The sequence below is a fragment of the Epinephelus lanceolatus genome, chromosome 16 (genome assembly GCF_041903045.1).
Source record: "Epinephelus lanceolatus isolate andai-2023 chromosome 16, ASM4190304v1, whole genome shotgun sequence".
NCBI classification, from domain to species: domain Eukaryota; kingdom Metazoa; phylum Chordata; class Actinopteri; order Perciformes; family Serranidae; genus Epinephelus; species Epinephelus lanceolatus.
This window is the reverse complement of record NC_135749.1, coordinates 33,551,149-33,578,476: the sequence shown is the minus strand read 5'-3', so window position 1 is coordinate 33,578,476 and position 27,328 is coordinate 33,551,149. Positions and strand designations below refer to the sequence as shown.

The following is a 27,328-nucleotide window of genomic DNA, read 5'->3' as shown; positions in this document are numbered from 1 at the left end:
ACAAATAAAAATATGATTACAATGTGAAAGGTTATTATTGTGCACATTAAAATATTTATCAGAAACACGTCTTAATGGTCAGTCATTAATCAGAATGATCTAATCGCAGTAATAATGATCATCATAATCTGTAATAATGACAAATGAGATTGTGAAATTATCTGACCAATCAATCATTTTTTTGATTGAAAACCAAAGCCCACACATTGCATTTATTTAACATGTTATACTAGGCTACATTATATACTTGGCTACATTATATTATATTATTATATTGTTATCTGAGTGTAGAGAGGACACACATGCAAATAAGAGGCAGAACACAGCTCTAGGAAACATGTGAAAACAATTAACAAACATGGGTGGGGGAGAAAACGCTGAACAGGTCCTAGCTGCAGGATTAGCACCTTGGGAAGCTCTGCGGCAGTCCTGACAGCTGTGCTCTGTTATATGATGAAAACAGGTTTGAATAATATTCCACAGATATTTAGTAAAATCTTTCTTGTATTAGTGATCCCACGCCTGCTTTACCTCAGGGAGCTTGGGTGCCTGTCTGCTGTCCCCGTAGATCTGGTTCTGACGGGCCTTCACCTCCCGCACGAGGAGATCCGTCTCCTCAGTTGTAAAACGCTCACTCTTTCCAGTTGGTAGGTCCGCCATCTAACTAGCTCTCCGCCATGCGCTCCAATCGCACCTCTTTTAAAGGGAATGAGAGGTGACACTCTGATTGGCTTATTGAATGATACGCCCAAAACACACCCATGACTAATTCACAGAGTAAGTCCAACCCTTTTAGACTCTCCGCCATGGCGCACAGTCTAAAAACGCGCTGTCTAACTAGCAAGTGACTGGGACACGCCCATGCGCCGCATGCCTGGCGCTTTGCGTTTTAGACCATCTAAATAGGGCCCAATGACTTTAAAACTCTTTATTCATTTTCATATACAGTACAGGCCAAAAGTTTGGACACACCTTCTCATTCAATGCGTTTTCTTTATTTTCATGACTATTTACATTGTAGATTCTCACTGAAGGCATCAAAACTATGAATGAACACATGTGGAGTTATGTACTTAACAAAAAAAGGTGAAATAACTGAAAACATGTTTTATATTCTAGTTTCTTCAAAATAGCCACCCTTTGCTCTGATTACTGCTTTGCACACTCTTGGCATTCTCTCCATGAGCTTCAAGAGGTAGTCACCTGAAATGGTTTCCACTTCACAGGTGTGCCTTATCAGGGTTAATTAGTGGAATTTCTTGCTTTATCAATGGGGTTGGGACCATCAGTTGTGTTGTGCAGAAGTCAGGTTAATACACAGCCGACAGCCCTATTGGACAACTGTTAAAATTCATATTATGGCAAGAACCAATCAGCTAACTAAAGAAAAACCAGTGGCCATCATTACTTTAAGAAATGAAGGTCAGTCAGTCCGGAAAATTGCAAAAACTTTAAATGTGTCCCCAAGTGGAGTCGCAAAAACCATCAAGCGCTACAACGAAACTGGCACACATGAGGACCGACCCAGGAAAGGAAGACCAAGAGTCACCTCTGCTTCTGAGGATAAGTTCATCCGAGTCACCAGCCTCAGAAATCGCAAGTTAACAGCAGCTCAGATCAGAGACCAGATGAATGCCACACAGAGTTCTAGCAGCAGACCCATCTCTAGAACAACTGTTAAGAGGAGACTGCGCCAATCAGGCCTTCATGGTCAAATAGCTGCTAGGAAACCACTACTAAGGAGAGGCAACAAGCAGAAGAGATTTGTTTGGGCCAAGAAACACAAGGAATGGACATTAGACCAGTGGAAATCTGTGCTTTGGTCTGATGAGTCCAAATTTGAGATCTTTGGTTCCAACCGCCGTGTCTTTGTGAGACGCAGAAAAGGTGAACGGATGGATTCCACATGCCTGGTTCCCACTGTGAAGCATGGAGGAGGAGGTGTGATGGTGTGGGGGTGTTTTGCTGGTGACACTGTTGGGGATTTATTCAAAATTGAAGGCACACTGAACCAGCATGGCTACCACAGCATCCTGCAGCGACATGCCATCCCATCCGGTTTGCGTTTAGTTGGACCATCATTTATTTTTCAACAGGACAATGACCCCAAACACACCTCCAGGCTGTGTAAGGGCTATTTGACCAAGAAGGAGAGTGATGGAGTGCTGCGGCAGATGACCTGGCCTCCACAGTTACTGGACCTGAACCCAATCGAGATGGTTTGGGGTGAGCTGGACCGCAGAGTGAAGGCAAAGGGGCCAACAAGTGCTAAACACCTCTGGGAACTCCTTCAAGACTGTTGGAAAACCATTTCAGGTGACTACCTCTTGAAGCTCATGGAGAGAATGCCAAGAGTGTGCAAAGCAGTAATCAGAGCAAAGGGTGGCTATTTTGAAGAAACTAGAATATAAAACATGTTTTCAGTTATTTCACCTTTTTTTGTTAAGTACATAACTCCACATGTGTTCATTCATAGTTTTGATGCCTTCAGTGAGAATCTACAATGTAAATAGTCATGAAAATAAAGAAAATGCATTGAATGAGAAGGTGTGTCCAAACTTTTGGCCTGTACTGTAGTATAGATTTCTGTGTTTCCCTGCCGCAAAAGAAGAATACATAACACCAAAAAAACAGAAGAAACACCAATATAAAAACATTGGTTTGGGCTACTGGCAAAATTGTTAATTTCAATATCAGTATAGGCCCAGAATTTCAAAATCAGTGCATCACTAGTTCAATTAGAAAGTTAATTTGTACATTTTATTATTATTTTACAATTTCCCATTTTATTGTTTATTCTTCTGAACAAGTTAATTTGTAATTCTTTTTATGTGTGTATATATATATACACATAAAAGAATTACAAATATATGTGTGTATATACTTTATTAATCCCCCTGAGGGGAAATTCATTTTTTTCACTTCGTTGTCTTTAACACACAGGTCTGAAATACACACACATGCACAAACAGGACCTATACATGCACAAAGTGGAGAGATGTCAGGGGGAGGGGGCTGCCATGGACAGGCGCCCCGAGTGGTTGGGAGGTTCGGTGCCTTGCTCAAGGGCACCTCTCCAGCCAAAAGTCCATGCTCCATATTTGGTCCGGACGGGGACTTGAACAGGTGACCCTCCAGTTCCCAAGCCAAGTCCCTATGGACTGAGCTACTGCTGCCTAAAATTCTTGCATTTTGGTAAAAAAAAAAAAAGTGCAATATTCCGACTGTTGAACAGCAGCAAACAATATGGTTTTTGTTTGTTTGTTTGTTTGTTTTGCAGAGGTTGGAGGAAACGGAGGCTTTCCTTGGAAACCAAATGTGCTAATGCCACCACTGCAAAAACCACTTGGTAATGGTTAGGAAAAGATAATTTAGTGGCTTAAAATTCCTGTTTTCTGTGGCACTATCCTGGCTGAAAACGCAGCAATGGGTCGCTAAAAACCACCCACATTTAGTGACTAAAAAACAGCTGGAAGCACAGTGATGACTCACTGAAAAACCAAACAGTTTTGTTGTTTGTTGTTCTTGAACAGTGGTCTGCAGCTTGGCAGGCATCTTGCTTCCAACAGCATCCTCTCCATTTTTCTTTGAAGAGTTGGTGGAGACCAAAACCAAAGCTAAAAAGAGAGTGCATATTGAACTTATATTCATCCACTGGAAACAAACACGACTCAAAATAAATGCTAATGTTGCGCTGTGATTATAGACCCTTTTCATTTTAGTTAACAGTATGATGTTTATTGGTAGGCCCCAAAGAGGTCTATTAAATGCATAAATAACAGGTATGTGCTAACTGGTTAGCCATATCACCAATACACTGTAGGACTTGATAACAAGTCATTGTTTGCATCCAGGTTGTTGTGCTGCCTTCCAGTGGATAAAAAATTGATTATGTGGGGTTATTGTGACACTACAGAAAAGAAAAACGTGATGCAGGTGTCATCATGAAAAAAAGAATCACACCTGAGCCAACTTTAGTTTCAAATAAAGAGTAGTATATATTTTTTCAATCTCCTGTGTATTTAGCCGACACACTTACACGTTTACATTCAGTACCCTTCAATCACAGGATGGATTCTCTGCTAACTTCAGTTTGATGAGCTCCATGCAGACGAGTTTGTACTTTATACTGTTTCCAGAGGCAACTCACTGATGACCATGCTGATAATATGTTAAGCACTCATGTGTGTGTTGTCAAAATAAACATGTTTTCTTGTGTTCTGTCTATTTACCTGCTGCTGTGTGTACACGTTTCTCAGTCACTCCATGTTTAGCTAATGAATGCCAGTTATTTGAAACTCCAACACAGTCATAATGAAGAGAAAACACATTTGGAAATAAATGACCATATGATAAATACAGACAGATATGAATCAGCTCAAATAAAGTGGGACTTCATTTCTTTATGAAACATGATATGATAGCTGTTGTCTGTAATGTCCCCTTTTCAACCATGTTGTTGTTGTTGTTGTTGTTGTTGATCAGCAGGTGGCACCACTAACACAAGCAACCTACAGTCAGTCTGTTACTGTCAGTCTGCACTTTATGGGAGTCTGCAGGCCTCATTTAAAGACAGCAGAGAGGAAGAGCAAGTAGATTTTTAACATTCTTTTATACTGGGAAAACAAATTAAGGCTTTGGCAATTGAAAGAACATAAAGGCAAAAAATTACAAGAAAAAAGTAACTCCCTGATTAAGTCTTCTATTTACTATACAATATTTTTTTTTTTACTCTAACTGGAATTTCTCTTACATTTCTATGCACCTTGGTAAGGAACATGGTTCCCTTTAGGAAATTCCACAGATGGGACCAAGTCACAAGTAGCCTAATTCTCTAGTATTTGTACTCAAGTCCTAGGTCAAATCACAAGTCAAGATATGCAAGTTTGAGTCAAGTCCAAAGTCCTAAACTTTGAGCTTCAAGTCATTAAATGACTTCACCAAATTTAATGGTATTTTAACAACAGAGAAATAATATATTACATTTACAAAAATCATGAATGCTTTTTTAAATTTGTATTTATTTGTTCAAAAAAAGTTTGTTGGAAGTTGTGATTTTCAATCTGCAGGTTTTGTGTACTGAAGTTTGTTTTTGTTGACAATCATGTAGTTTCTGTATGTGAACAAAATTATGTTTGCCATTGGTTGCTGTTGGATTGGTTCAAACAAAGTGGATCTGGAGAATTAAGTGAGAATTAAGTGAAATGAATTGATTTGTGGCACACCTTTTAAAAAACATACTTTTTAATCTTTGGACTTCGCAGAAAGTATTTTCAAGTCAAAAGTCTCAAGTCTAAGTGAAGTCATTAGGAAAGCTGAGAGTGAAGGGGAGAGAGAGGGGGCATGACATGCAGCAAAAGGCCACAGGCTGGAGTCAAACCTGGGCCACTGCAGCAACAGCCTTGTACATGGGGTGCCTGCTCTATCCACTAAGCCACCATCACCCCAGTCACTGGTGTTGTAGTCAAGTTGGAAGTTGAGTCTGAAGTCATTAAGTCTGAGACTTGAGTCTGACTATTTTTATTTCAAGCTCTGACAAATGAAATTTAACTTCATTATTCAGAAAGTGGAATTCATTGGCTGTGGGAACAAAAAACAACAACACAGAAGCAGTACAAACAGTATAACAATAGAGAAATTCATAGAGGACACATTACTTTAACTCTTCAAGTTTAGCTTTTCTCAGAGATTTCTGGTTTTATTCTCAGATAATCTTTTCTTGGTGTGTTTCCCCCAACTCAATCACCAGAATAAATGTTGCCATTCTTTGTTATTATGTAGAGGATACATTGAAACTTCACCTTTCTTTTACTTTAACAACACTGTGATTAACATGTGTTAAAGTTTAGGCAAAAAAAAAAACTTACCTAGGGTAAGAATAGATCCTGTTTTGCCTTAAAATACCCAGTTTTAGTGGCACAATGCCCGCTGGAAACTTAGCAATGCTTCTCATGGGCCTGTCCGAGCAGGAAACACAGTGACAGGTCTCTAAAAACCTCATGTTTGGTGACTAAAAAGCAGCTAAAAATGCAGTGATGACTCACTGTCAGTTATGTCAGTCTCAAACAACAGTCTGAAGTTTGGCAGGCATCTCACCTCCCACTTTTTTTATATACTCAGAATTAGTATATTAATTACTCTACTGAACTAAAACAAGGGTTGTTTTTAATGGCCAGTATGAATGGGAGGAATAATTACAGCATGCAGGTGTTTCAGTGTGCAGTACATATGAGCACCTGACTATAGACAGAGCACCATATGTAAGTTTTCCTTGGAGATCACTTAAGGTTTTGGTCACTGCTGTTTTTTCTGCATTTTGTGTTGTTTATGTTTTTTTCTTTTCTTTTAGAGTTGCTCAAACTGAAAGTGAAAATTGTTTTGTTGTTTTATTAGTTGATGGGACACTATTACCCAGTGTTAGTAAAGAGCCTCTGTGTTTCTCCTCTTCTCTCTCTCTCTCTCACTAAGTGTCGGGCCTGTAATCCGGGTTAATGAACTGTGACAGAAGAGGCCCAGCTGACTTCCTGATAACTCCCAGTGGTAACGAGCTCAGGGGGGAAGAGGAAGTACCGCATACACAACAAACCCACCTCGATCTTCAGCTTCTACATTACGGGACACTCTTAGCCCACTTTGACAAGACAGGAAGTGGATAAGATGACATGACATGGAAGACAGTATGTAGGTCCTTTAGCCCAGAGGAGAAAAGATGAAACTGCAGAAGATTTATATGTGAAGACTTTATAAAAGTTTATATGTGAAATGCACAAAAGAAAAAAATGAAGCCAGTCTAATTACAGGAAAACAGGAGGACATTTTTTTTCTTTAATTAATAGTATTCTGGATGCTATATAACATTATGACTCACATATTGCATATTACCAGGACACACCAGGAAAACCAGTGTGTGGTAGCATCATTCCCAGTAGCCAGAGGAAAATGTTGGCATTGTACGTTTCTACAGCCCATGGATATGTTACATTTGTACATTTCAAAAACCAGCGCTTATAGTGGACGTACATTCACTAAAAGGCACCTGCCCTGAGTAGTTACATTGCAGTCTGTTTCCGTGCTGCAGTTGCAGCATTCTTGCTCAATACGCAACCAATTATAAAAATTGTTGTTCCCATTAGTCACTCAGACACAAAATGGGGTTCATGCTAAAAAACATACTAACGTTTCCCCTAAAGGACTCTTTGACAGAAAATGACTGATAATGGACTCTGCAGGCCTTAAACCTGTCTGTGTTTGACTTATGGATGAATCACAGAGCCAACCTGGGCTCTGTAATAGTGATGACGCTGTATGATGTCACCAGGCTTGAGCTGAAAACCTGTGGCATCAATTACTAAAAAAAGACACAGTGCGAGGTGAGGCTTAATCTAAAAGTCCCCATTAGAGGAGGCCATCAAACATCACTGATGATCTCAGCATGATGCATGAGGGTAAACGCTGGATTAGCAGGATATTCAGCCAATGAGGACGAGACCTGTGGCTTAGAGCAGCAGTGTAGTAACTAAGCTACATTACCTGAGCCTAAACAGAGAGGTTAACATTTCCCAAGTGTTTTCACATCTTAAGCAGACAAACAGCCAACTGGCACCCTGTCAACTAAAAACAATCAATCTTATCTTACAATGTCAGCTGTCTCTTTCACGGCTTGAATTTTGGAAGTTTTTATGTCCAGACGAACACAAAGCTGCAGAACTCATTCGTTTTATCACTTGACCTTGACATTGTCAGTGATTTGTTGTTTAGCAAATGTCATTACACCCAAGGATTCTAACCTAGCTTAAAATTTAGTTGTATTATTACAAAAATGCTGGGCTGTCTGTGTAAAAGCATTCATATTCTTATTTGCAAATATGATGTGTTTGTGGAAGCTACATAGCTTTTTGATGTAAAAATTAAATCAAGGCTTACTGATAAAGTTTCAAAAGCTCTTAGACCTTAAGCAATGTCTTATTAAAAAACAACTGCTTTTCAAAACACCATTCATCTGTTTGGGCCGCTGGAAAAATAACGACAGGGAGCTAAAAAAGCTGCTGAAAAAACAGCAGTGGGTCACTGCAAAACACCATGTTTGGTGCGTAAAAAACTGGTAGTGATAAATGGCAAAAAAGCTGCAGGGAAATAAGGGACAAGCAATTTAAAAAACCACTGGAAAAGCACCCGTTTAGTGCCGAAGAAACAGCTGGAAACACAGCATGATTTGCTTTAAAGCACCCATGTTGGGTTCCACAAAAGCTGCTGGAAAACCACTGACAGGTAGCTAAAACAAACCACTGGAAAAACAGCAGTGGGTTGTTATCAAATACCCATGTCTGGTGCCTAAAAAGCCACTGGAAAAAACACAATAGGTCCCTACAAAGCACCTATGTTTGGTCCCACAAAAGACGCTGGAAAAACAGCGACAGGAAGCTTGTTGAATTACAACAGGTTTTGTTGTTGTTGGTCTTAAACAGTGGTCTGCAGCTGAGCAGGTGTCTTGCCTGGGTATCACCACATCCACCATCTTCTCCACCTCCAGATGGCAAAGTCATCTCATATACTCACTCACACTCACTTTAGAAACATCGATATGATATGTGTAAAACCTACATATGTAAAGTATTTGGTGGTTTGCAGAAATTTACAATGCCAACATTTTCCTCTGGCGACTGGAGTGATCTGCTGCATCATTGAACATTACTTCAGATTACTATGTGGAGTACCCACCCACCTTTCCAAGGAAATCTCCCCCTCAAGCCAGAAGTCAGATTACAGGATGTGAAGGGGGGGCGGACCAAACGAGATCATCTCTCACTGGAGACCAATACCTGCTTTCCTCACTGTCATGGTTCGACCCAAAACGTCCCGCCTCAATGTCGCCATCTAAATATTTGACCTCATGTGTTCGACCATTTTATTTACCCACTCTTGAGAAGGCATTCTGTCCAAAGTCCAGGTGATCTGGTTTGTAAAAGTTTCTAAAAACTATTTTTTACGAGGTACCACCATCTTTTTAGATTGTGAGCTACTGTTTAAAAGAGCAGCTGCCACACTCCTCGATCACTTCACGTCTCATTTTCTGGGCAAAACTCTGCGTTTGACTCTTGATCCACTTGTCGTCCAGGCCTTTGCTGTGTGTCAGGTTTGACGCACGTTTAGCCTGACCTGCTCTAATTCCCTAACGAGATTGGCTGTCCCCGGATATCCCATTAGACCCTGATTAACCAGGCTCAGCTCATTAGCTCTGAAAAACCAATTCACCCATGTCAACCTCCAACCCAGACTTCCCATCCTCACTGCTGCACCTTGACAGAAAACATGCGCCGCTATGCCATGATGCCATGAGTACAATGTCACCTCTCTGTTGTCATAGGACACTAAGGACACATCCTGAAAAACAAATGAACCAAAGAAGTGTAAATAATGTCTCAAATTAGGAATAAGAGGTTGCAAATGATTTGACAAGATTAAAGTTGCACCTGAAAAGTATTAGAACAGGTGGCTCATGGCATATAAAATCTTTAATATTTAACTATGTGTATAGCTGATGAGTCACTTTCCTTCCTTCAGTGCCCAATTTTCAGGTGCAACAGGTGTAATCTCTCTGCCAACCTCCAGAATCTTTTGTCGCGTCTCTCATATTCTCACATTTCATCTCCACCTGTTCCCTTTCTCTCCCTGCTCTCTCATTTCTTCACCTGCTCTTGTCTTTTGACCTCATAACCTCATTTTCTCCTTGCAATCGGTTTACCTACCTCCTCTCGCCGTGCTCCCTCTTCCTGTCTCTCTCTCTCTCTCTCTCTCCTTCCCTCTCTATTTCCATCTTTGAGCTTTATCCCTTCATCCCTTATCTCCTTCATCCCCTCCAATCCTCATCTGTTCTTCACTGTGGAGGAAGGGAGAGAGAAAGAGAGAGTTTCTCACAAGTAAGCTGCTAGCAGTCTGCCGGGGGAGAGCGTCAAAGGAGCCAGCGAGCAGGTTGTGCACCCTGGGATTGTGGAATCTAAAAAAGCTCAAAGGGCCGGAGGTGTCTGGGACCAGGAGCTGCAGAGGAAGAGAAGGGACCACATTGTGTGTGGAACAGGTGAGTTTCCTCTTTTACGCCTCTGTTCAGTTGCGCTCACTTAAGGTGCTTCTTCTGCTGTTGGAGAAAGTTTGGAGCTGTGGTGAATCTCTCTGAACCTGCGTCATCTTACTTTGTGAGATTTTAAAGGCAGGAATTGGATTTTTGTGGGATTTTATAAAACAGGAAGTGGACTTTTGCTTCACTGTGCAGCACAGGAAAAAGATAGAACACTTGTATATTAAAGGGGTTTTCTTCACATGGCATCGTGCAAGTCCTGAAATGTAGCTGCAGCTGCAGTTTGAGCACTGGTAGTGACTTTGCATGCAAATGTTCTGAGTTGCTTCTTCACTTCTAAGTTGTTTTAATACATTCATTGGCCATTTTTCATGCAAAAAGGCTACTTCACTCTGATTTCTTGAGAGTAATAAAATCAGTCCTGTGTACGCTTGCACACAAAGTAATGATTCCTTAAACCCTTTGAAGGTGATCTTTGGATTGTAGAGAAGCTGCCAAAGAGGATTGGTGCCTCAGGTGTGGCAGCAGTAAGCTGCAGCCTGATCCATCACACAAAGCCAAACCTCACCCAGCTCACGCAGATTTCTACAATGCAGGTTTGCTTGGGTAGCTATAGCATACAGGGTTTTGTTTTTTTTACTGATACCATTGTTTTGTTTTTTTTGCTTGTTTTTTGGTTATGTTGACTTATTGTTTTAGTAGCTTCACAAAATGGTTTTACTTGAGAGCAGAAACATTCACATGTAGGAGCACTGAGCACTAATGCACCATCACTTCCATCAAAAAAGACAAGGGGACAGTAAAGGAGGAGCTGCTGATGTTTGACTATAACCGACCCTCCACATCTCCAACCATCCACATCGCCCTCCCTCACTCTCTCTCTGATCCCGAGGTAAAGAGCAGTCAGTAATCGGATGACAGGAGATTTGACCGGTAAAGCTTCCCTTAAGATCTCCTGCCTGGGATTTAAAGCCCTGTGGCAACCCACCCCAAATCACCAGCACCACCCCTGCCTCTCCCATATCTTCCACCCTCCATCCTGCATCCTGTTACAGGCTCAAGCTGCTACCTGTGCTGCACGTAGGCCACATCCTTCACTTCTACTGTAAAATTGATTTTATTGAGAAGAATTTTTCCATTCATCTTTCAAGTATTTATTCTTTGAAAGGTCTGTGGGCACATTCCAAATGCCCAAAGTTGCTTGTTTTGCCCATTGAGCATTTAAAACTCAATCATACAAAATGAAACAATATGTACAAAATAGAGAAAAAGCTGCAAATTGTTTCTTTTAAGAAGATGAAACCAGGAAGAGTTTGGCATTTCTGCATAATCTAAAACAATTAGTTGATGGTGAACTCTTTAATCCTTCCATCATTGTCTTCAGTATTTTTTATTTTGTCCATCTTGTGTCCCTCCACAGACTGCAGTGTTGCATCCCATATTTATTAGTTACTATCAATATATAAATGTAATAATAAGAGAAAGGCATGAAACTGTTGCAGAGAGCATTCAGACAACAAACGGTTAAAAGTTCCCTGTACTTTTTTTGCAACAATTCATTTTTTGCATTACGTCACCCATGCATTGCCTGCAACCTTTCACACTGTGTCACGCCAGCATATCACAGAATTAACAGCTATATTTTCCTAATTTGTGGAGCTGCACCCTTGTAGTTTTTTAAGAGTTTCCTCAAGAGGTTGTTGAGGTTGAATTAGTCAGACGTCAGTATCCTATTAAAGAGTATTAGGCACAACTTCTGCACGCAGGCCTTGAAATGAAAATGACATCAAAGTGAAGGAACATGTCAGGTAGAAAAGAAAATGAGGACATTGCACACCAGGAGTGAAATTTACATTAAATATTAGGACAGCCATTTTGTTGTTTGCTTGACTGTACATTGTTGGTGAGTGTTTCTGCTGAAGTCATCATACGTTGCTCTGAGTTCAAGCTAACAAGGCCCCCCAAAGACTTTAGCTTACAAATCTGATGGTAGTTACTGCATAAGTGCTGCTCAAACGTTTGAAAAACTGTGTTCAACATGCTTTAGAGTGCTGTTTTTGTCTCACAATGAGAATCCCAAAGATGCTCATAAACTCAAGCTTAAAGTGTGATGTCAGTGAAGACTCAGTCATCCAGGTCATGGTAAACTTACATGCTATATTATAGGCAACTGGACTTGCTTGAGATTCTTATAGACCTTTTGTCTCTCATCCAAGAGGCTTCTTCAGTCCTGAAAGCTCTTACAGTGTGATCTCAGAGCCAGTTAATAAAAACTAAAGAGGAGTATTGTCATTTGTTTGGCTTTCTAGTGATTTATCATTGATATCTAATATTAAAACTCAGCTGTGTAATTCAGAAATGCACTAATAAAGTCCAGGGACATGCTGCTTACATGCTGTGGTAACACTTTATAATAATCATCATTATAAATGTTAAAGTCATAGTTAATTTTCCTGTTAACAAACAAAACTGGACTGGATACCTTGTTAAATGGTTAATAAATACCGTGCAGTACATCAATAAGCATTGCAACTTTATAATGGCCACCCAAATAATGTTTATAGATGGTTTACAAACCATTTATCAATGAACAAATATTAAATATACAAAATGTTACAATGTGTGCATCGATAAAAAAAACCCAACAAATTATAGCCTCACTAATAATCTGCAAACATTATTGATTATATTTTATTGCTTGCTAACGGTAAAAAAAGACTAACATTTTTTTTATCTATCAGTTTTTTCATGAAATGTGTTTTTCCTTCTTTTTCCAATCCTCTTTCTCCAACATTCTCCTTCATACTTTACGTTTGCAGGAGAAGCTTCTATTTCTCCATCATACTTTCTTTGCACAATCTTTCCTTTCAGCTTGTCTTTTTCTTTTATTTCTTTCCCACCATGAATAGTATTTTTCTGCCACTTTGTTTTTTACCTCCCCTTGTCTTATTTTGTCCTTTTCCTTCCTCACCCACCCGTCCCTTCACACTCTGCATCACAGTTTGACCAGTACGAAAGCTCAGAGTATTACAACTTTGGTTTAGGGCGAGGGATTAAAGCTGTCAGGTATGTGTCTAATCTTCACCCTAGACTTGATGGTGTAACAGCAACCCAAGTGTTTCAGATCAAGGTATCCGGGTCAATGAGTGATGCGCAGCCTGGTCAGTGGACATGTGTGTTCCTGTAATGTACTGCAGGAGTGTGACAGCAGTGACCTAATAATCAAGCTGGAGTTGTTGTTGTGACTTGTTGATACTTTACATAACAAAACATTTTAATGTCCATTATTCCTCCTTTTATCGTTTCCTCTCTCTTCTGTTTCAGAGTGACAGTTTCTTCTTTCCGTCAGTAACATCCCCTAGCAACCGTTGCCATGGCAGCTGAGAAAGCTGAAATGGATGCGCTGAAAAAGGAGTGCGATGGCCTCCGTGCACAGATTGAGGTGAGCAACAAGTGCGGGGTGAACCATACAGTGGGTGCTTCCTGTTGAAGGTGTGGGAGGCATCTTGACACCAGATTTGACAAAACAAAACAGTTGCTGTCCTGTGAAAACCATGTATCTCCAAAGAACAGCCCTGTTTTCATCTTTGTAACAACACATCTCAGCGTTATAAGGGTTTATTTAGCCTAAGGAGAATTCTCTCAAACCATTTTGAAATACTTTAACCTTTAGTTTACAAAAAAAAAATCAAAATAAGCACAATTGGAGATACATGTTTTTTTTGTTGGACAATGACAAGAGGTAAAATAAACATCATTACTACAACAACTAGTACTAGAACTATCTACTGTTGCTGTTCAATCTCACAGAGGCTACAGGAATTCTGGGTAATACTCTCCCCCAATCACGAGCACACATTTGCCCTCTGAAATTTACATAAAAGCAGTCGTTCAATCTGCTATCCTGTTTCTTGTCAGTGATTTGTGATTGCCCGACCATCTATTGCTTGTCTTTCTAACCCCAGCAGGGTTAGGCCATCAGTCTTCTTAGTTCAGTCACATACCCCTTGGAGTGACTGGGGCCCTCTTCTACACTGCAACTTCCTAGGCTGACGCAGCGACTACACTTTAGCTGGTCAGAATCAATGTGACTGGGTTGATGTCAGGACATCCGTTCATCAGGCTCCACCTGCTGTAGCCTGTGTGAGACAGAACAAAGTTTACAATACTCTAACCCTAGTTTTGTTAGCACGGGTGGAACCCTCAACCCAGGGGCCCTGTTGCTCCTATGCTGCAGACAGCAGCGTGTGCTGCCTTATATACTGTGGGGTCTGCGTGTATTTGGCAGGGGTGGAGAGAAAAAACGATACAGCACAGGATTACGACATGTTTTGTGGCAATATTGTATGGACACATGGATGCCAAGTATCTTTTTTATTATATAGGTTATAAATATTGCGAACACAAATTCAACTTTTGGGAGCCTACTTGAATATGAGTCATATTTAGAATATGAGAATTTTCAGTCAACCTTATACACTTTGCTGCAATAAAAATAAAGCGAGATGAACTTTATCTTTTTAGATAAAACAGATGTTGACAAAGCTTGCCTTTGGGGACATATTTTGCAGCTGAAAAAAAGATATTAAATCACAGTGTATTGCAAAATATGTTATTCCGTATCAGCACATGTGTAAAATTGCAATCTGCTATTATGGGGCTTCTGGTGATTCCCACCCTTGTATTCAGGTAGAATGGCCTGCTACGTTTATGCAGATTTCAGTAGGCGAATGCATGCTTGTGATTGGAGGAGAGCATTACCCAGGGTTACAGTATTGTAACCTTTCATACTACCTTTCCCAACACTGCTACTGGTGCTGTTACATGTGCTTTTATTAAAAATATTATTACTAGTACTGCTGCTCTCACTTCCTCTAGTGGTGACACTTATCATTATGTCCTCATATGACGCACAGTTGAACCCAAAGTTAAGCCTGCATAGTATCATTTTAATTAACTCTATTTCAAACTCTAGTTTAACTTCATTGCTGTTGCCTTCTGTCTTGTCTCTGTCTCGCCCTAACATGTAATTCCCCTTGTGACCACCAGGCGGCCCGTAAGGCTGTGAATGATGGCAGCATGTCAGCAGCAGCAGGAGGGGCGTCCGCAGTGGGCCGAGTCCAGCTGAAGCTCAGGAAGACACTCAAGGGTCACCTGGCTAAAATCTATGCCATGCACTGGTCCGCTGACTCCAGGTGAGGATGAGGAGGGTGACAGGGGTCTCTTCACCAGGGCTCATCAAGACTTTTTGACTTGTCCCACTGGGAAAAGCTTACTAACATCATTATCAATGGCTCCTCTCTGTTGAAGTGTCCCAGTAAGCCATGGTGACAGTGTGACAGTGAGCCAGCATGCAGGATACCAGGACCCTGAAACTGAAGCAGCCTAATGGAATTCAGCTAATTAATTCACAAATTTTACTATATACATTTATGCTTTTCCTGCTGTGATGTTTCATAAGGCCTATGGTACAATAAATCTCAGGGCAGACATGATCTGAATGGTTCAGTGAAGTCGCTCTGTTCCCCATTCTGGAAAAGGTTTTGGTTAATTGCCTTAGTTTTCTGTCTCGCTACAATGTCTTTTAAGAATTTTGGCAGTTTTGTGTGCATGTTAGACAGAATTCAAGAAAAAAAATTTTGTCATGACATTTTCTTTCCTTTTAATTTATTTCAATAGATAGCTATTATGGAAGCATAATGCATTCACTTGAAAGATTTTTTACCAGTTGCTACATAGAATATGCACATCTATTTGTATAGCAGCTTCACATTTAAGGCACTTAATGTTGGGGTGAGACAGCAGAGGGAAAAAGAAGCAACAAAAGCTACCTTTTTTTTTTTAAGAGTTTGGGACATTTCCAGGCATGTTAGTAGTGACAAAATCCAATATTTTTAACAAGAATTGGGACATTTCCAGTAGTGATGGTCAAATGAAGCCCCATGAAGCATTTTCTTTATTTTATGATAACACTAGATGTACTTTTTGTTCAACATAAGTTTGAAAGCACACTGAATTGCCATTCTTTGAGCCTCTCTCTTTAAACCAAGAGCGCTATCTACTGGGCTCATAAAATAAAGAAAATGCTTCATGAGACTTCATTTGGCCATCACTAATTTCCAGGAGTGTTAGTAGTGACAAAACCTAATATTTTTTAACAAGAGTTTAGAACATTTCCAGGCATGTACGCAGTGACAAAAATTAGTATTTTTTAACGCACGTTTGGAGCATTTCCAGCCATGTTTGTAGTGACAAAAACTAGTATTTATTAATGAGAGGTCGGGACTTTTTCAGCAATGTATGTAGTGATAAAAGCAGGGTTTTTTAACAAGAGTTTGGGACATTTCCAGGCTACTATTATATCAGAAGTCTGAGAAAAGTTTTTGTGTGATTTTTTTTTTTCCATAAAAACTGCGATAGTAATCTTGTTAATTTTAACAATCCACAATCTCCTGACCTTAAAGAGATATTAGATATTAGATTACTGCTATTTATTGTAGTAGCCTACTACCAGTTGCTACAACAGGATAGACACTTGTATTTGTGTAGCACCTTCAAATGTAAGGCATTTAAGACAAGAGTAGTTATTGATGATGCCGATAATGATGATAATGATGATGAGACACTGCTGTCAGGTATCTGATCCACAAAGTTGCAATCTTTCTAGTGGTAAATATCAGATTTCAGTGGGATGATCTGGAATGAACAGTATTTTCTTGTTGTTTCCATTAAAAAAAAAACAATGAAGATTTGAATCATATTCAAACACAGTGGCTCTGTTGTCTCTCTCATAGGCAAATGGTCAGTGCATCACAGGATGGCAAGCTTCTCGTCTGGGACTGCTTCACAGGGAACAAGGTATGATCACAAACTTAATGTATATTATTAAGTCTGTATTACATAAGTCTTCTCAGCAGAGTTTTTGGTGCGGAGGCATACTGACATCCAGTGGTGGTGGGAGAATTTAGATCCTAGTATAAATACCACACTGTAAAAACACAAAATATTACTTAAGTTTTTTCTGTTCTTTTTTTTTCTTTTTTCTTTACTTACTGCTGAATTGAATGATTTTTTAATGATTTCAGTTAAACTGCTATGAGAGGCAGAAAGTGTTCTCTGCAGTATTCTTGTTAAATGTGTTTGGGCATTTATCATTGTTTAACATTAGACCACTGAATTTCATTTTACTAAATTGGCCCATTAATGAATTCGTACAATAACAGTTTGTCAGTCTATTTTGATAGATTTGATTTTGTGTTCAGCTTTAAATGATCCTAAAGAGTGTATTTGAGAGACTCCCAGATATGTGTTCATAGCAGTGTAAGACTGGATTAGACTGATTTAATAATTTATCTTTATTTATTTTTTTTCACATATATCCAGATATTATCTGTCAGATACTGGTGAGGCAGTGTTTTCTCCTGACTGGTTGGGGTAGTTCACGTTCCAAAACTCAAATAAGTAGATTAGTCTGGATTTCAGTGGTGTGTAAACATTCAGTGATGGTTTAATTTTTGTTTCCACATTGTCAGGAACTTCTGGTGGGAGTATTGACAAAATTTTATTTTTTTTTTAAATTGGGAATAAAAAGTTTAGATTTAAAGATACTGAGTAGCCTACTTGCAGAAAATACTGGTGACCAGTATCTACAGCTTTTAAGCACTAGTTTTGAACAGGTTACAAAAATGGGTATTGTTTTTTTTCTTTCGTTTTTTTCACGAGTTTGGGACATTTCCAGCTGTGTTCATAGCAACAAAAGCTGGTATTATTTTTTATAAATTGTGGGACTTTAATTGGCGTGTTTGTAGCGACAAAAGCAGTTATTTGTCAACAAGATTTGGGGCACATATCCCACCGTGTTTATAGTAACAAAAGTGGGTATTTCTTTACAGGATTTCTTGACATTTCCAGCTGTGTTAAAAACAACAAAGGCTGGTATTTTTGTAAAGAGAGTGTGGGACATTTCCAGGCGAGGTAGTAGTGACAAAAGTGGGTATTTTTTATCAAGAGTTCATGACATTTCCAGGTGTATTTGTCGCAACAAATGCTGTCTTTGCTCCACAGTAGTTTTGGACATTTCCAGCAGTGTTTGTAGGGACCAAAGCAGGTATTTTAAGCATGATGTTTTTCTAATCCTAACCAAGTGGTTTTTGTGCTTAAGCCTATCCACACACCAACCACAGTGTTGTCACGTGACATTAACCATCGAAGCATAAAGAAATGTAAAGCTTCATCATATCTGCTACATATAAAATGCACTGATGTAACACGGGCCTATTCATGCTTTTCAGAAACAAAAATGTATTCTGGCGATTGGGTTGCAATCACCTAAATTAAATTTCTGCTCCACAGTTGGTTGCTGTCCCACTAAAGTCGGCTTGGGTGATGAGCGTCGCCTTCGCCCCCTCTGGTAACCTGGTGGCCAGCGGTGGTCTGGATAACATGTGCACAGTGTACAACATCAAGGCTGCCAGCCCCAAGACCCTCAGGGAGCTGGACGCACACACAGGTAAGGATGACATTTAAAATGCACTTAGGGAATCATCGAAATGAAGTTTATGCTACATACAAGCATAAAAAAATGGGTTGATGCATGGTCAGACTGACGGTTAGTTGATTTCCCACCCAGGTTACCTCTCTTGCTGCCGTTTCCTTAGTGACACTGAGATCTTGACAGCCTCCGGTGACACCACCTGGTGAGTTCATCATTGATCATTTTGCCTTCAGCTACGATCAGGCTGTAACCTCAGGGGCTGAAGTATGAGTCAAACATCGAAGTGTCAAACACTGCAGTTCCTCTAATGGCCACTTGAGGCTCCAAGAGCTAATACATTCTCACAGTACCCCATGTTGAAATGTCCAACTTTACAGCAGATATAAACATGTTTTCATCCTGGTACAAAAAATGCTTTTGATCTCTATAGATAATTTCCCTGCTCATGACAACTCACCCATTTAGATTTTATTAAGGATTAAAGTTACCCATCAATAAGGGCATGGCTGCTTTGAGTGGCAGGCTGTCTGCAAGATGTCACTTTAGTTAATTCAAGTCACTCAATCCCCTTCACTCCTCCCCAGCTCCACCATCTCATGGTAACTTCGGGTCACTTCTCCTTGCACTTCCTCATGTATAACACTCTTCCTTCCTCTCCTCTCCAGCTGTCTGTGGGATCTGGAGACCGGCAAGCAGAAGACCATCTTCACCAATCACATTGGAGACTGTATGTCGCTGGCTCTCTCCCCCGACCAAAACACCTTCATCTCTGGAGCCTGTGACTCCCTGGCCAAGCTGTGGGACCTGAGGGAAGGGGCCTGCAAGCAGACCTTCTCCGGACACACCAGTGACATCAACGCCATCTCCGTGAGGACCTTGTGACTTATTATTTTAAATTAACCTTTATTTAAAAAGGAGAGTCCCATTGAGTTTAATAATGTTATCCTAATTTTCCAATGCTAAGGAATTAAGATGATTTTTTTAAAATGATTTTCAGGACAAAAATTGGGAAAGATTTGAAAAAAAACCCCACAAGCTGTTCTTTTCTCCCCACCTCAGTTCTTCCCCAGTGGAAACTGCATCATCACAGGTTCTGACGACTGCAGCTGCAAGATGTATGACCTGCGCTCTGACCAGGAGGTGATTGGCTACCAGGACACTAGCCTGAATGCCGGCGTCACGTCTTTGGCTCTCTCCAACTCAGGCCGCCTTATCTTTGCCGGCTACGATGACTTCAACTGCCACATCTGGGACTCACTGAAGGGAGAGAAAGTTGGTGAGTGAGGGCAATGTGTGTAGTACCCGTCAGAAATGTGAATTCAGAGTGATAAATGGTCCACAGAGTTTTCAGAGTGGAAGTTAAAGAATACTTTGCCACGCAGTTTAATCCAAGTCTCATTTGTCCAGTGTTAAGTTCAGCACTTACCAAACGTGTATTTTCACTGAAACATTACCATTTCAAAACACGTCAGTGCCAGCAGTCTAATGCACAGACAAGTAGTGTGTCTGGACACACACGGGTGTTTGAACTCTGCTCAGGCTGAGGTCATATGCATGCATGTCCAGGCACGCTCAGGGCACTCTACTCCTTGGTGGAAGTCTATTATAATGTTCTAATCAATCACTCTCCTCTCCTCTCCTCTCCTCTCCATACTTCCTGTTCTGTGCCTTTTTCCTCTCTCCTCTCCTTCTCCAGGTGTGCTATCCGGCCATGACAACAGGGTGAGCTGCACCGGCGTCCCTGAAGATGGTATGGGTGTCTGCACAGGATCCTGGGACAGCTTCCTCAAACTGTGGAACTGAGGCATCTCGGCAGAGGAAAACACCGGGCGAGGAGGTGGAAGAGGAGAGGAAGGGGTGGAAAGGGAGAGGAAAAGGGTGAAGACAAGAGAGGGAACTAAACTAGGAGACAAGTGAGATTGAAGGATATTTGGTGCAGATGTTTGAGCTCAGATCTTCCTCTGTTCCTCTCTCCCTCTCTGTTTCTTCCTCATTCATGTATGCAAAATATGAGCGTTTGCGAATGAGTTGAGTTGTATAAATGGCATCAGGTAAACAGTGCACGATGCATCCCGCTGTATGTGCAAGAGAGTTTTTTTTGTTGTTGAGACGATTTAAACACTGAAAAAATTTAAAAAAATAGCACATTATTCAAAATTATAAATGAGCAGGAGAGAGGCTCTTATTGAGAATGTCAATTAAGCTCAAATAGATTTTTTGACAATAAAAAAAGAAAGAACACTTGAATATTGAATATAAGACTGTAGGATTACAGATTTATTTTTATTGTCTTTGACCTGTAAAAGAGCCCTGCACATATTTAGATGACGTATTGATATGTACATTTATTTATATTTTATAGATTAACATATTAGGATGGAGAGTTGATGTACAGTGTCTTTATTTTTTCTTTATTTATTTTTCTTTATTTCGGGGGCTGCACATATCCTGAGCATATGTGTATGGTAGAGCTGCCATCTTGGGTCCCCTGCTAACAACCAGCAGCCTTTGATCCAAGATGGCTGCTGCTGTTTCCCCATCTCACCATGGAAATCTGATGACCAACCCAGAGGGATGAAGGTTGGAAGGTGTTGCCAGGTTGTCAGGCTGTGAGACTGGCTGCCAGGTGGCCGTCCAACCCATGAAACACTCTGTAAACTTTGTTTTACTCCCCTGGGCTCAGCTGCATTTTGTAGTACTTTTACACTCGTGCAGTTCCTCTGTAAAAAGACGAAATGTTTGTTGAAAATCTTTCTAATAAACATAGAATTCTGCATTAACACCAGGTCAGAGTCTGTGTGTTTGTGTGTGTCGATAGTTAGGGATGATCTTGAATATAATATGTAAGAACAAATAAAGCTGCAAGCAGTGATGAACCACTTCCTGTGTCCACCATGTGGCACTGGAAACTAACACACTAATTATACATAATGTTGCTGTAAATCTATTGTAAACGACAGCATGTGAATTTTATGTAAATCAAATAATTGTCTGTCAAAGTGAATAATGCATTGCCACGGCGACATCGTTGGATGTAAACTCACAATCATCACAAGAAAGCACCATCAAGGTGCTGAGGCTATGCTGACAACATTTGAGGTGGATCTGTTGAACGGGCTGGGAGGAGTATGTCAAAGTATAAAACATCATTTTCTGTTGCCACAAGGTGGCGCTATAACTACAATTTTTGCACATAGATATCATAAGGGCAAGACTCTTATCATGCATAAGAAATTTTAGGAAGACTGGACAATGCTTAAGTTACAACAACTTCCTGTTTTGTGGAGAAACATGGAAAATGGCCACGATGCCACAGCAGTACTGTTTGATGAACAGTTTTCACCAGAAGTGATCAACAAATTTAAGTGGAATCTTGTCAACTTGGTAGGAGTACATCAAAGTATAAAACATGTCATTTCCTGTTACCAGCAGGTGGCGATAAAACTACATATTAAAAAAAAAGTTAGTGGCATGTAGATGTGTTCAGGCTATTACTCTCATAAAACGTGAAGTTTGGGGCAGATTGGACGATGAACAGTGGAGTTACAAACCATTTCCTGTTTTGTGGCAAATCATGGAAGTTTGATGCGTCACCACAGTCACACAGTTTTACAAAAACTCATGCTTTTAAAAACTTTTCATCTTGAAGGTGTTTAGATAGCACAGAACAAATTTGAAGTCAATCATTTTAAATCTCTAGGCCACGTTCTTCTAAGTTGGACCCCTGTAAATGGCCAAAAATGCACAGAAATTGCCCAGTAAATTCAAAATGGCTGACTCCCTGTTAGGTTTAGGGTTTGGCTCTATGAGACTTTTTTGTACATCCATACATGGTACATGTCCACACCAGATTTTTTGCATGTAGGTTTAACCTACTGCGGGGGCTACTTTGTTAAAGTTTTGTAGGGGGCGCTACTGAGCCATTTTTTTTACACCCGAGCATGAGACCCATAAATTATCATTTTTGTCAGCAGTTTCTGATAAGTGTGCAAAGTTTCATGAGTTTGTATGCATCTTAAGCCCCTCAAAAATGTGATTCATGTGAGAGAATAATAATTCCCCTCATTTTCAACAGGGTCCTCACACCGCTCAATGCCCTGATAAATTATTTCCTACACGTACACATAGGAAACACTGATTTAAATTTGCCCATGCAGGTGCAGCTCTTGCGCTCTGGAGGACAAATTAGTCTGGGGGGAAGTTGCAAGGTCAACACACATCAGCAGCATGAGTCAGACCTGCACACAACAGCAGCAAGGACACGGAAATGTTGGTGCAAAATTGTGGCAATGTAAAAATACCTCCATTACAGCACAAGAAAATCTCCATTACAGAGCAAACCCAATCTACTGAAAACAGTAAGATGCCATTAAAAGTTCCAGGAAAGTCATTTACAAAAAATTTGAAACAGTTTTTAAAGTAAAATGAATTATTTTTGCAAAAATAATACATTTTTCAATTTTAAATGCAAATGAATGAGTGTAGCTCATGTAGCTCCTCAGCATATTGATGTTCATTTTACTACTTTAAGTGAACCTCATTTAAAAGATGAGGCTACAGAGGAAAGTTTTCAAGCAACATACAACATTAAATGCATGTCATACTCCTCGAAGCCAATCCAGTCGCCACAATAAATGTTGACAATTTATGTTTCTGCAAACAAGGAATATGTTACATTTGTATATTATTATCTTGCATGTATGTTGACACTTAACATTTCTTTATATTTCAGCAACACTGAGGTTAATGTCTAGTTTGGTTTACACACAAAAATCCTACTTCAGTTCAATTCAATTTTGTTTATAAAGCCCAATATCACAAATCACATTTTGCCACAAAGGGCTTTACAGCATATGATGTCCCTCTGACCTTGGTTGGAAGGCCCACTCTCTCTAGAGCAGACAACAGGCCCTGGTGAGTCATTCAACTTGTCACCTCAGAGATACACCTGTGTTCAGAGAGGACCACATGTTAAGATACAAATGCTTCTATCTGCTATGTATGCCCATGAGAAGTCAAACCCATCTCCATGAATGTTTCTTTTTTCTTATGCAAAATAGTCCATAAAAACCTATAAAAATATGTATGTATGTTCATTGTACGTAAACTATAGACTATTTTAAAAATCTATTTAATGGATAATTTTGTATTTTATATGGTATTTTTGTCATATACAGATTTGCAGTGTGGATTGGTCATATGTATGTTGATGTTCTCCAACGTCAAGTCTGTATTTGATCATGTCACCCCAATACTATAAAATATTCAGTAGCTGTTTGGACGCAAAATTTGGCACAAGGGCCCGTCATAATAGTGTGCACTGGGGCCCACCCTCACTACCATACACCACTGCCTCGGACCCTCACAGCAGACAAGGAAAAACTCAAAAGATCATGTTTTAACTTAAAATACCCGTCTTTGGTGGCACAATCTCCTCTGGAAATGTAGCAATGTCTGTAAAAACTGCTTTTCCCAGTGGAGACAAAGTGACAGGTTGCTAAAAAAAATCTCCATGTTTGGGAGCTAAATAACCACAGGAAACACAGCTAGGGGTCGCTGAAAAACACAGAGGTTTGTTGGCTAAAAGCTTCCAGAAACAAAGAGAAGACTTGCTAAAAATAACCCATCTTGGCTGTTTGTTGGTTTGAACAGTGGTCTGCAGCTTGGCAGTACACACCATCCACCATCCCCTCCACCTCCCAATAACAAAGTCAGCTCATATACTACGTCACTTTAGAAACGTTGATATGATATGCATGAGATGTATTTGTGGTTTGTAGAAATGCAGAATGCCTTCTGGTGAAGGGGCCCTGGGTAAATGCTCTTGACATCTGAATGCTGTTAACTAAAGATGTCATGCTTAAAGATCAAAGAAATGTAAAATCCTTCCGTGAACATGACCCTAGTGAATTTTTTATTTATTTTGATTTCGATTCATATGCAAGTTATCAGCATTCTGCTCACTAATACAAATGAACATTTCATTACAAAAAGCTAAAAAAGGATGTAAAGATTTTTGCAGTTGATTTGTCTTTGTTCCTTTTTTCTTCTCTGGGAAAAGAAGGTCTTGAACATTGAGACAGATGTTTGCATGCTAAACACTGAACATCTTAAAATTTGCAAGTTGTATGAGGAAGGAGGATCAGAAAATCTAAATATAAGCAAGAAAATCTAAATATAAGCATGAATGTGTCCAATAGAGGGCAGCATTGCGCTAAAATTGATGTCACAAGAGAAATGACATGAAATGAAGAACTCTCATTAAAGGCTCTAAGTCTTCCTAAGCTTGAAAAGTTTTTGTCACACACAGCAAACATCTCCTCACAATCCGCTAGCTACATGTCCTCTGAATATGCTGTGAAAAAGTCCGGTCTCTGTAGGCAGCCCAGGCTCCGCAAATGGCAACAAAAAGATTTCACTTCTGTTTACGTTCAACAATGTTTTCAAACACAACAGAGCTAGCTCGCCTTTTAGCCTCATTGTAGCTTGTAGCTCTAACTGCCTCTCTGGGCACCGCATTCACGTGTGCGTGTTTGAGTGAGACCGTAAGACATAGGCACCGCGTTCATGTGTGTGTGCTTGCATTCACTGGTCTTGCGCTGGCTGGTTGGTGCAGCCTGGACCCAAATGTTTTTGTTGCCATTTGCGGAGCCTGGGCTGCCTACAGAGACCGGACTTTTTCACAGCATATTCAGAGGACATGTAGCTAGTGGATCATGAGGAGATGTTTGCTGTATGTGACAAAAACTTTAGGAAGACTTAGAGAGCCTTTAAATAAAAAAATAAAAATAAAAAAGTGCCATTTACTATACATGCCCTTGAAAAAGGCAAACCCATCTCCGTCACATTTATTTTTTCTGAAACTGCTTAAAACTAAAGGATTTGACAGCAGCACAAGCCTGGGAAGTGTTGGCTCCTGTATTATAAAGCAGTTCACTTGCACAACACCACCTCATTTTTATTTATTTTTATTATTTTGTAATTGTTTTTTAGAGAAATATATACAGTCAGTGTAGGCACCCTGAAGCTTCTGCATGCTTGTCTGTTTAAACTAAGCCCACAGGGAGGCAGTATAGAGAAGAGTACAACATGCTCTAAAGGCACTTTTTGACATGGTCTAAACACATCTAGAATTTTCTTGCCAACATGTTAACTTGATCATATCATACACTACCTATACATGTCGCCATCATTAGACATTTGATCATCATGACGTGCTCCAGATATTTTTGTTTTGATACAAAAACTTAGCACTTGCCCTGATAGATAAAACCTGGAAATTTTTAGGTCTCCTTTTGTTCTACACATCATAACACTCCTGTCAGCATTGTATTGTATGTCATGTTTGACTGTTGAAACACTGCTGAGGGCGAGAGTAGCCAGATTGCCAGATAAAATGTTGGTGTTGTACATTTCTGCAAATAACAGATATGTTATATTTGCACGTAATTATGCAGAAGGTACACTGAAACTTTAGGTTTCAACAGCACTGTGGTTTACATGTGGTTAGGCACAAAAAACACTTGGTTAAAGTTTGGAAAAAATCACATTACGGATTTTTAAAAGAAAAAAAGGTTTGGGGGGCACTATTCCTCGCTAGAATACAGCAAGTAGTAAAAAAAAACAGTCCCTTGTGGGGCACAGTCCTGGCAGGAAATGCAACGATATCCTGTGAACTTGATTTTAGAAAACAAGTGTCACACACTTTCACTCCATATGCTTTTTTTATTATTATTATTTTGATGATGATGTTTCAGCCTTTGGGCCTTCTTTAAGATCGACAATCAACCTTGAAGAAGGCCCAAAGGCTGAAACATCATCATCAAAATAAAAGAAGCGCATATGGAGCCAGAGTGTGCGACACTTGGTTTCTATAATCAAGTCTACTGCTAGGGATCAGCACCTCGTTATAATTCTTGGTGTGCTACTTTTATATTTCAACTATCTCCGGTGGAAACACAGCGACGGGTGGCAACAAAACACCCACGTTTGGTGCCTAAGAAGCTGCTCGAAACACAGCAATGACTCGTTAAATCACAACTGCTTTTGTTGTTTGTTGGTCTGGACAGTGGTCTGCAGCTTGGCAGGCTGCTCACCTACATGTCACGCCATCCACCGTCCCCTCCACCTCTACATAACAAAGTCAGCTCATATACTTTGTCAGTTCAGAAAAGTTGATATGATATGTATGACATGTACAAATGTAATGTATCCGTGGTTCGCAGTAATGTACAACACCAACATTTTCTTCTGGTGACTGGGCTGTGTCTGCATACATAAAATTTTTTGTCAGGGTGTCTCTATCTATTGCCCATTTCCCCCTCACTTCTTTCAAGTCATAGATACACAAATCAGTATCATGGTCAGACAACATATGTAGAGTACAACAGTCATAAAACCAGTCAAACAAATGGCTTGAGCTGCAGCCGATGAACTTGGAAACTTAAGGTGCTCTGCAGTGATTTGATTGTTGCTGCTTGACGGACTTCATTGCTCCTGATTTCCAATGTATCACTTTTGTAATTGTGTAAATGTAATTTAAGTTGTAAATGACTTTAATGTTGCCGCTATTAACGTGGAGCTCATTTTGATTACTTTATACACTGTTGGATAAGGATCAATAAAATCATTCTCATCTTAATAATTAGACATCATAATGGTTTTTGTAGGTATTATTTTGTATAATAATCTGAATCTGCAAAGTAATTAGTGACATCCATCCATCCATTTTCTAACCGCTTAACTTCTTGAGGGTCGTGGGG

General features: G+C 39.9%; 1 protein-coding gene across 1 annotated transcript; it reads left to right on the top strand.

Moving 5' to 3' along the window:
- The first annotated feature begins 9,855 nt into the window (after window positions 1-9,855).
- On the top strand, window positions 9,856-21,351 carry gnb3b (guanine nucleotide binding protein (G protein), beta polypeptide 3b). The gene is made up of 9 exons (XM_033636107.2): window positions 9,856-10,075; window positions 13,397-13,514; window positions 15,122-15,267; window positions 16,867-16,930; window positions 18,425-18,581; window positions 18,702-18,768; window positions 19,232-19,433; window positions 19,626-19,842; window positions 20,263-21,351. Exons 2-9 carry the CDS (start codon window positions 13,446-13,448, stop codon window positions 20,367-20,369), a joined length of 1,029 nt encoding a protein of 342 aa, XP_033491998.1. The 5' UTR covers window positions 9,856-10,075; window positions 13,397-13,445; the 3' UTR covers window positions 20,370-21,351.
- Window positions 21,352-27,328: the final 5,977 nt, after the last annotated feature.

Excerpts from the sequence above, each read along its gene's own strand:
- gnb3b (XM_033636107.2), top strand. The coding sequence starts at position 13,446 with ATGGCAGCTGAGAAAGCTGAAATGGATGCGCTGAAAAAGGAGTGCGAT. Across the intron at positions 15,268-16,866 it reads CACTGGTCCGCTGACTCCAG|GCAAATGGTCAGTGCATCAC; the intron begins GTGAGGATGAGG and ends TCTCTCTCATAG. Across the intron at positions 19,843-20,262 it reads ACTGAAGGGAGAGAAAGTTG|GTGTGCTATCCGGCCATGAC; the intron begins GTGAGTGAGGGC and ends CTCCTTCTCCAG.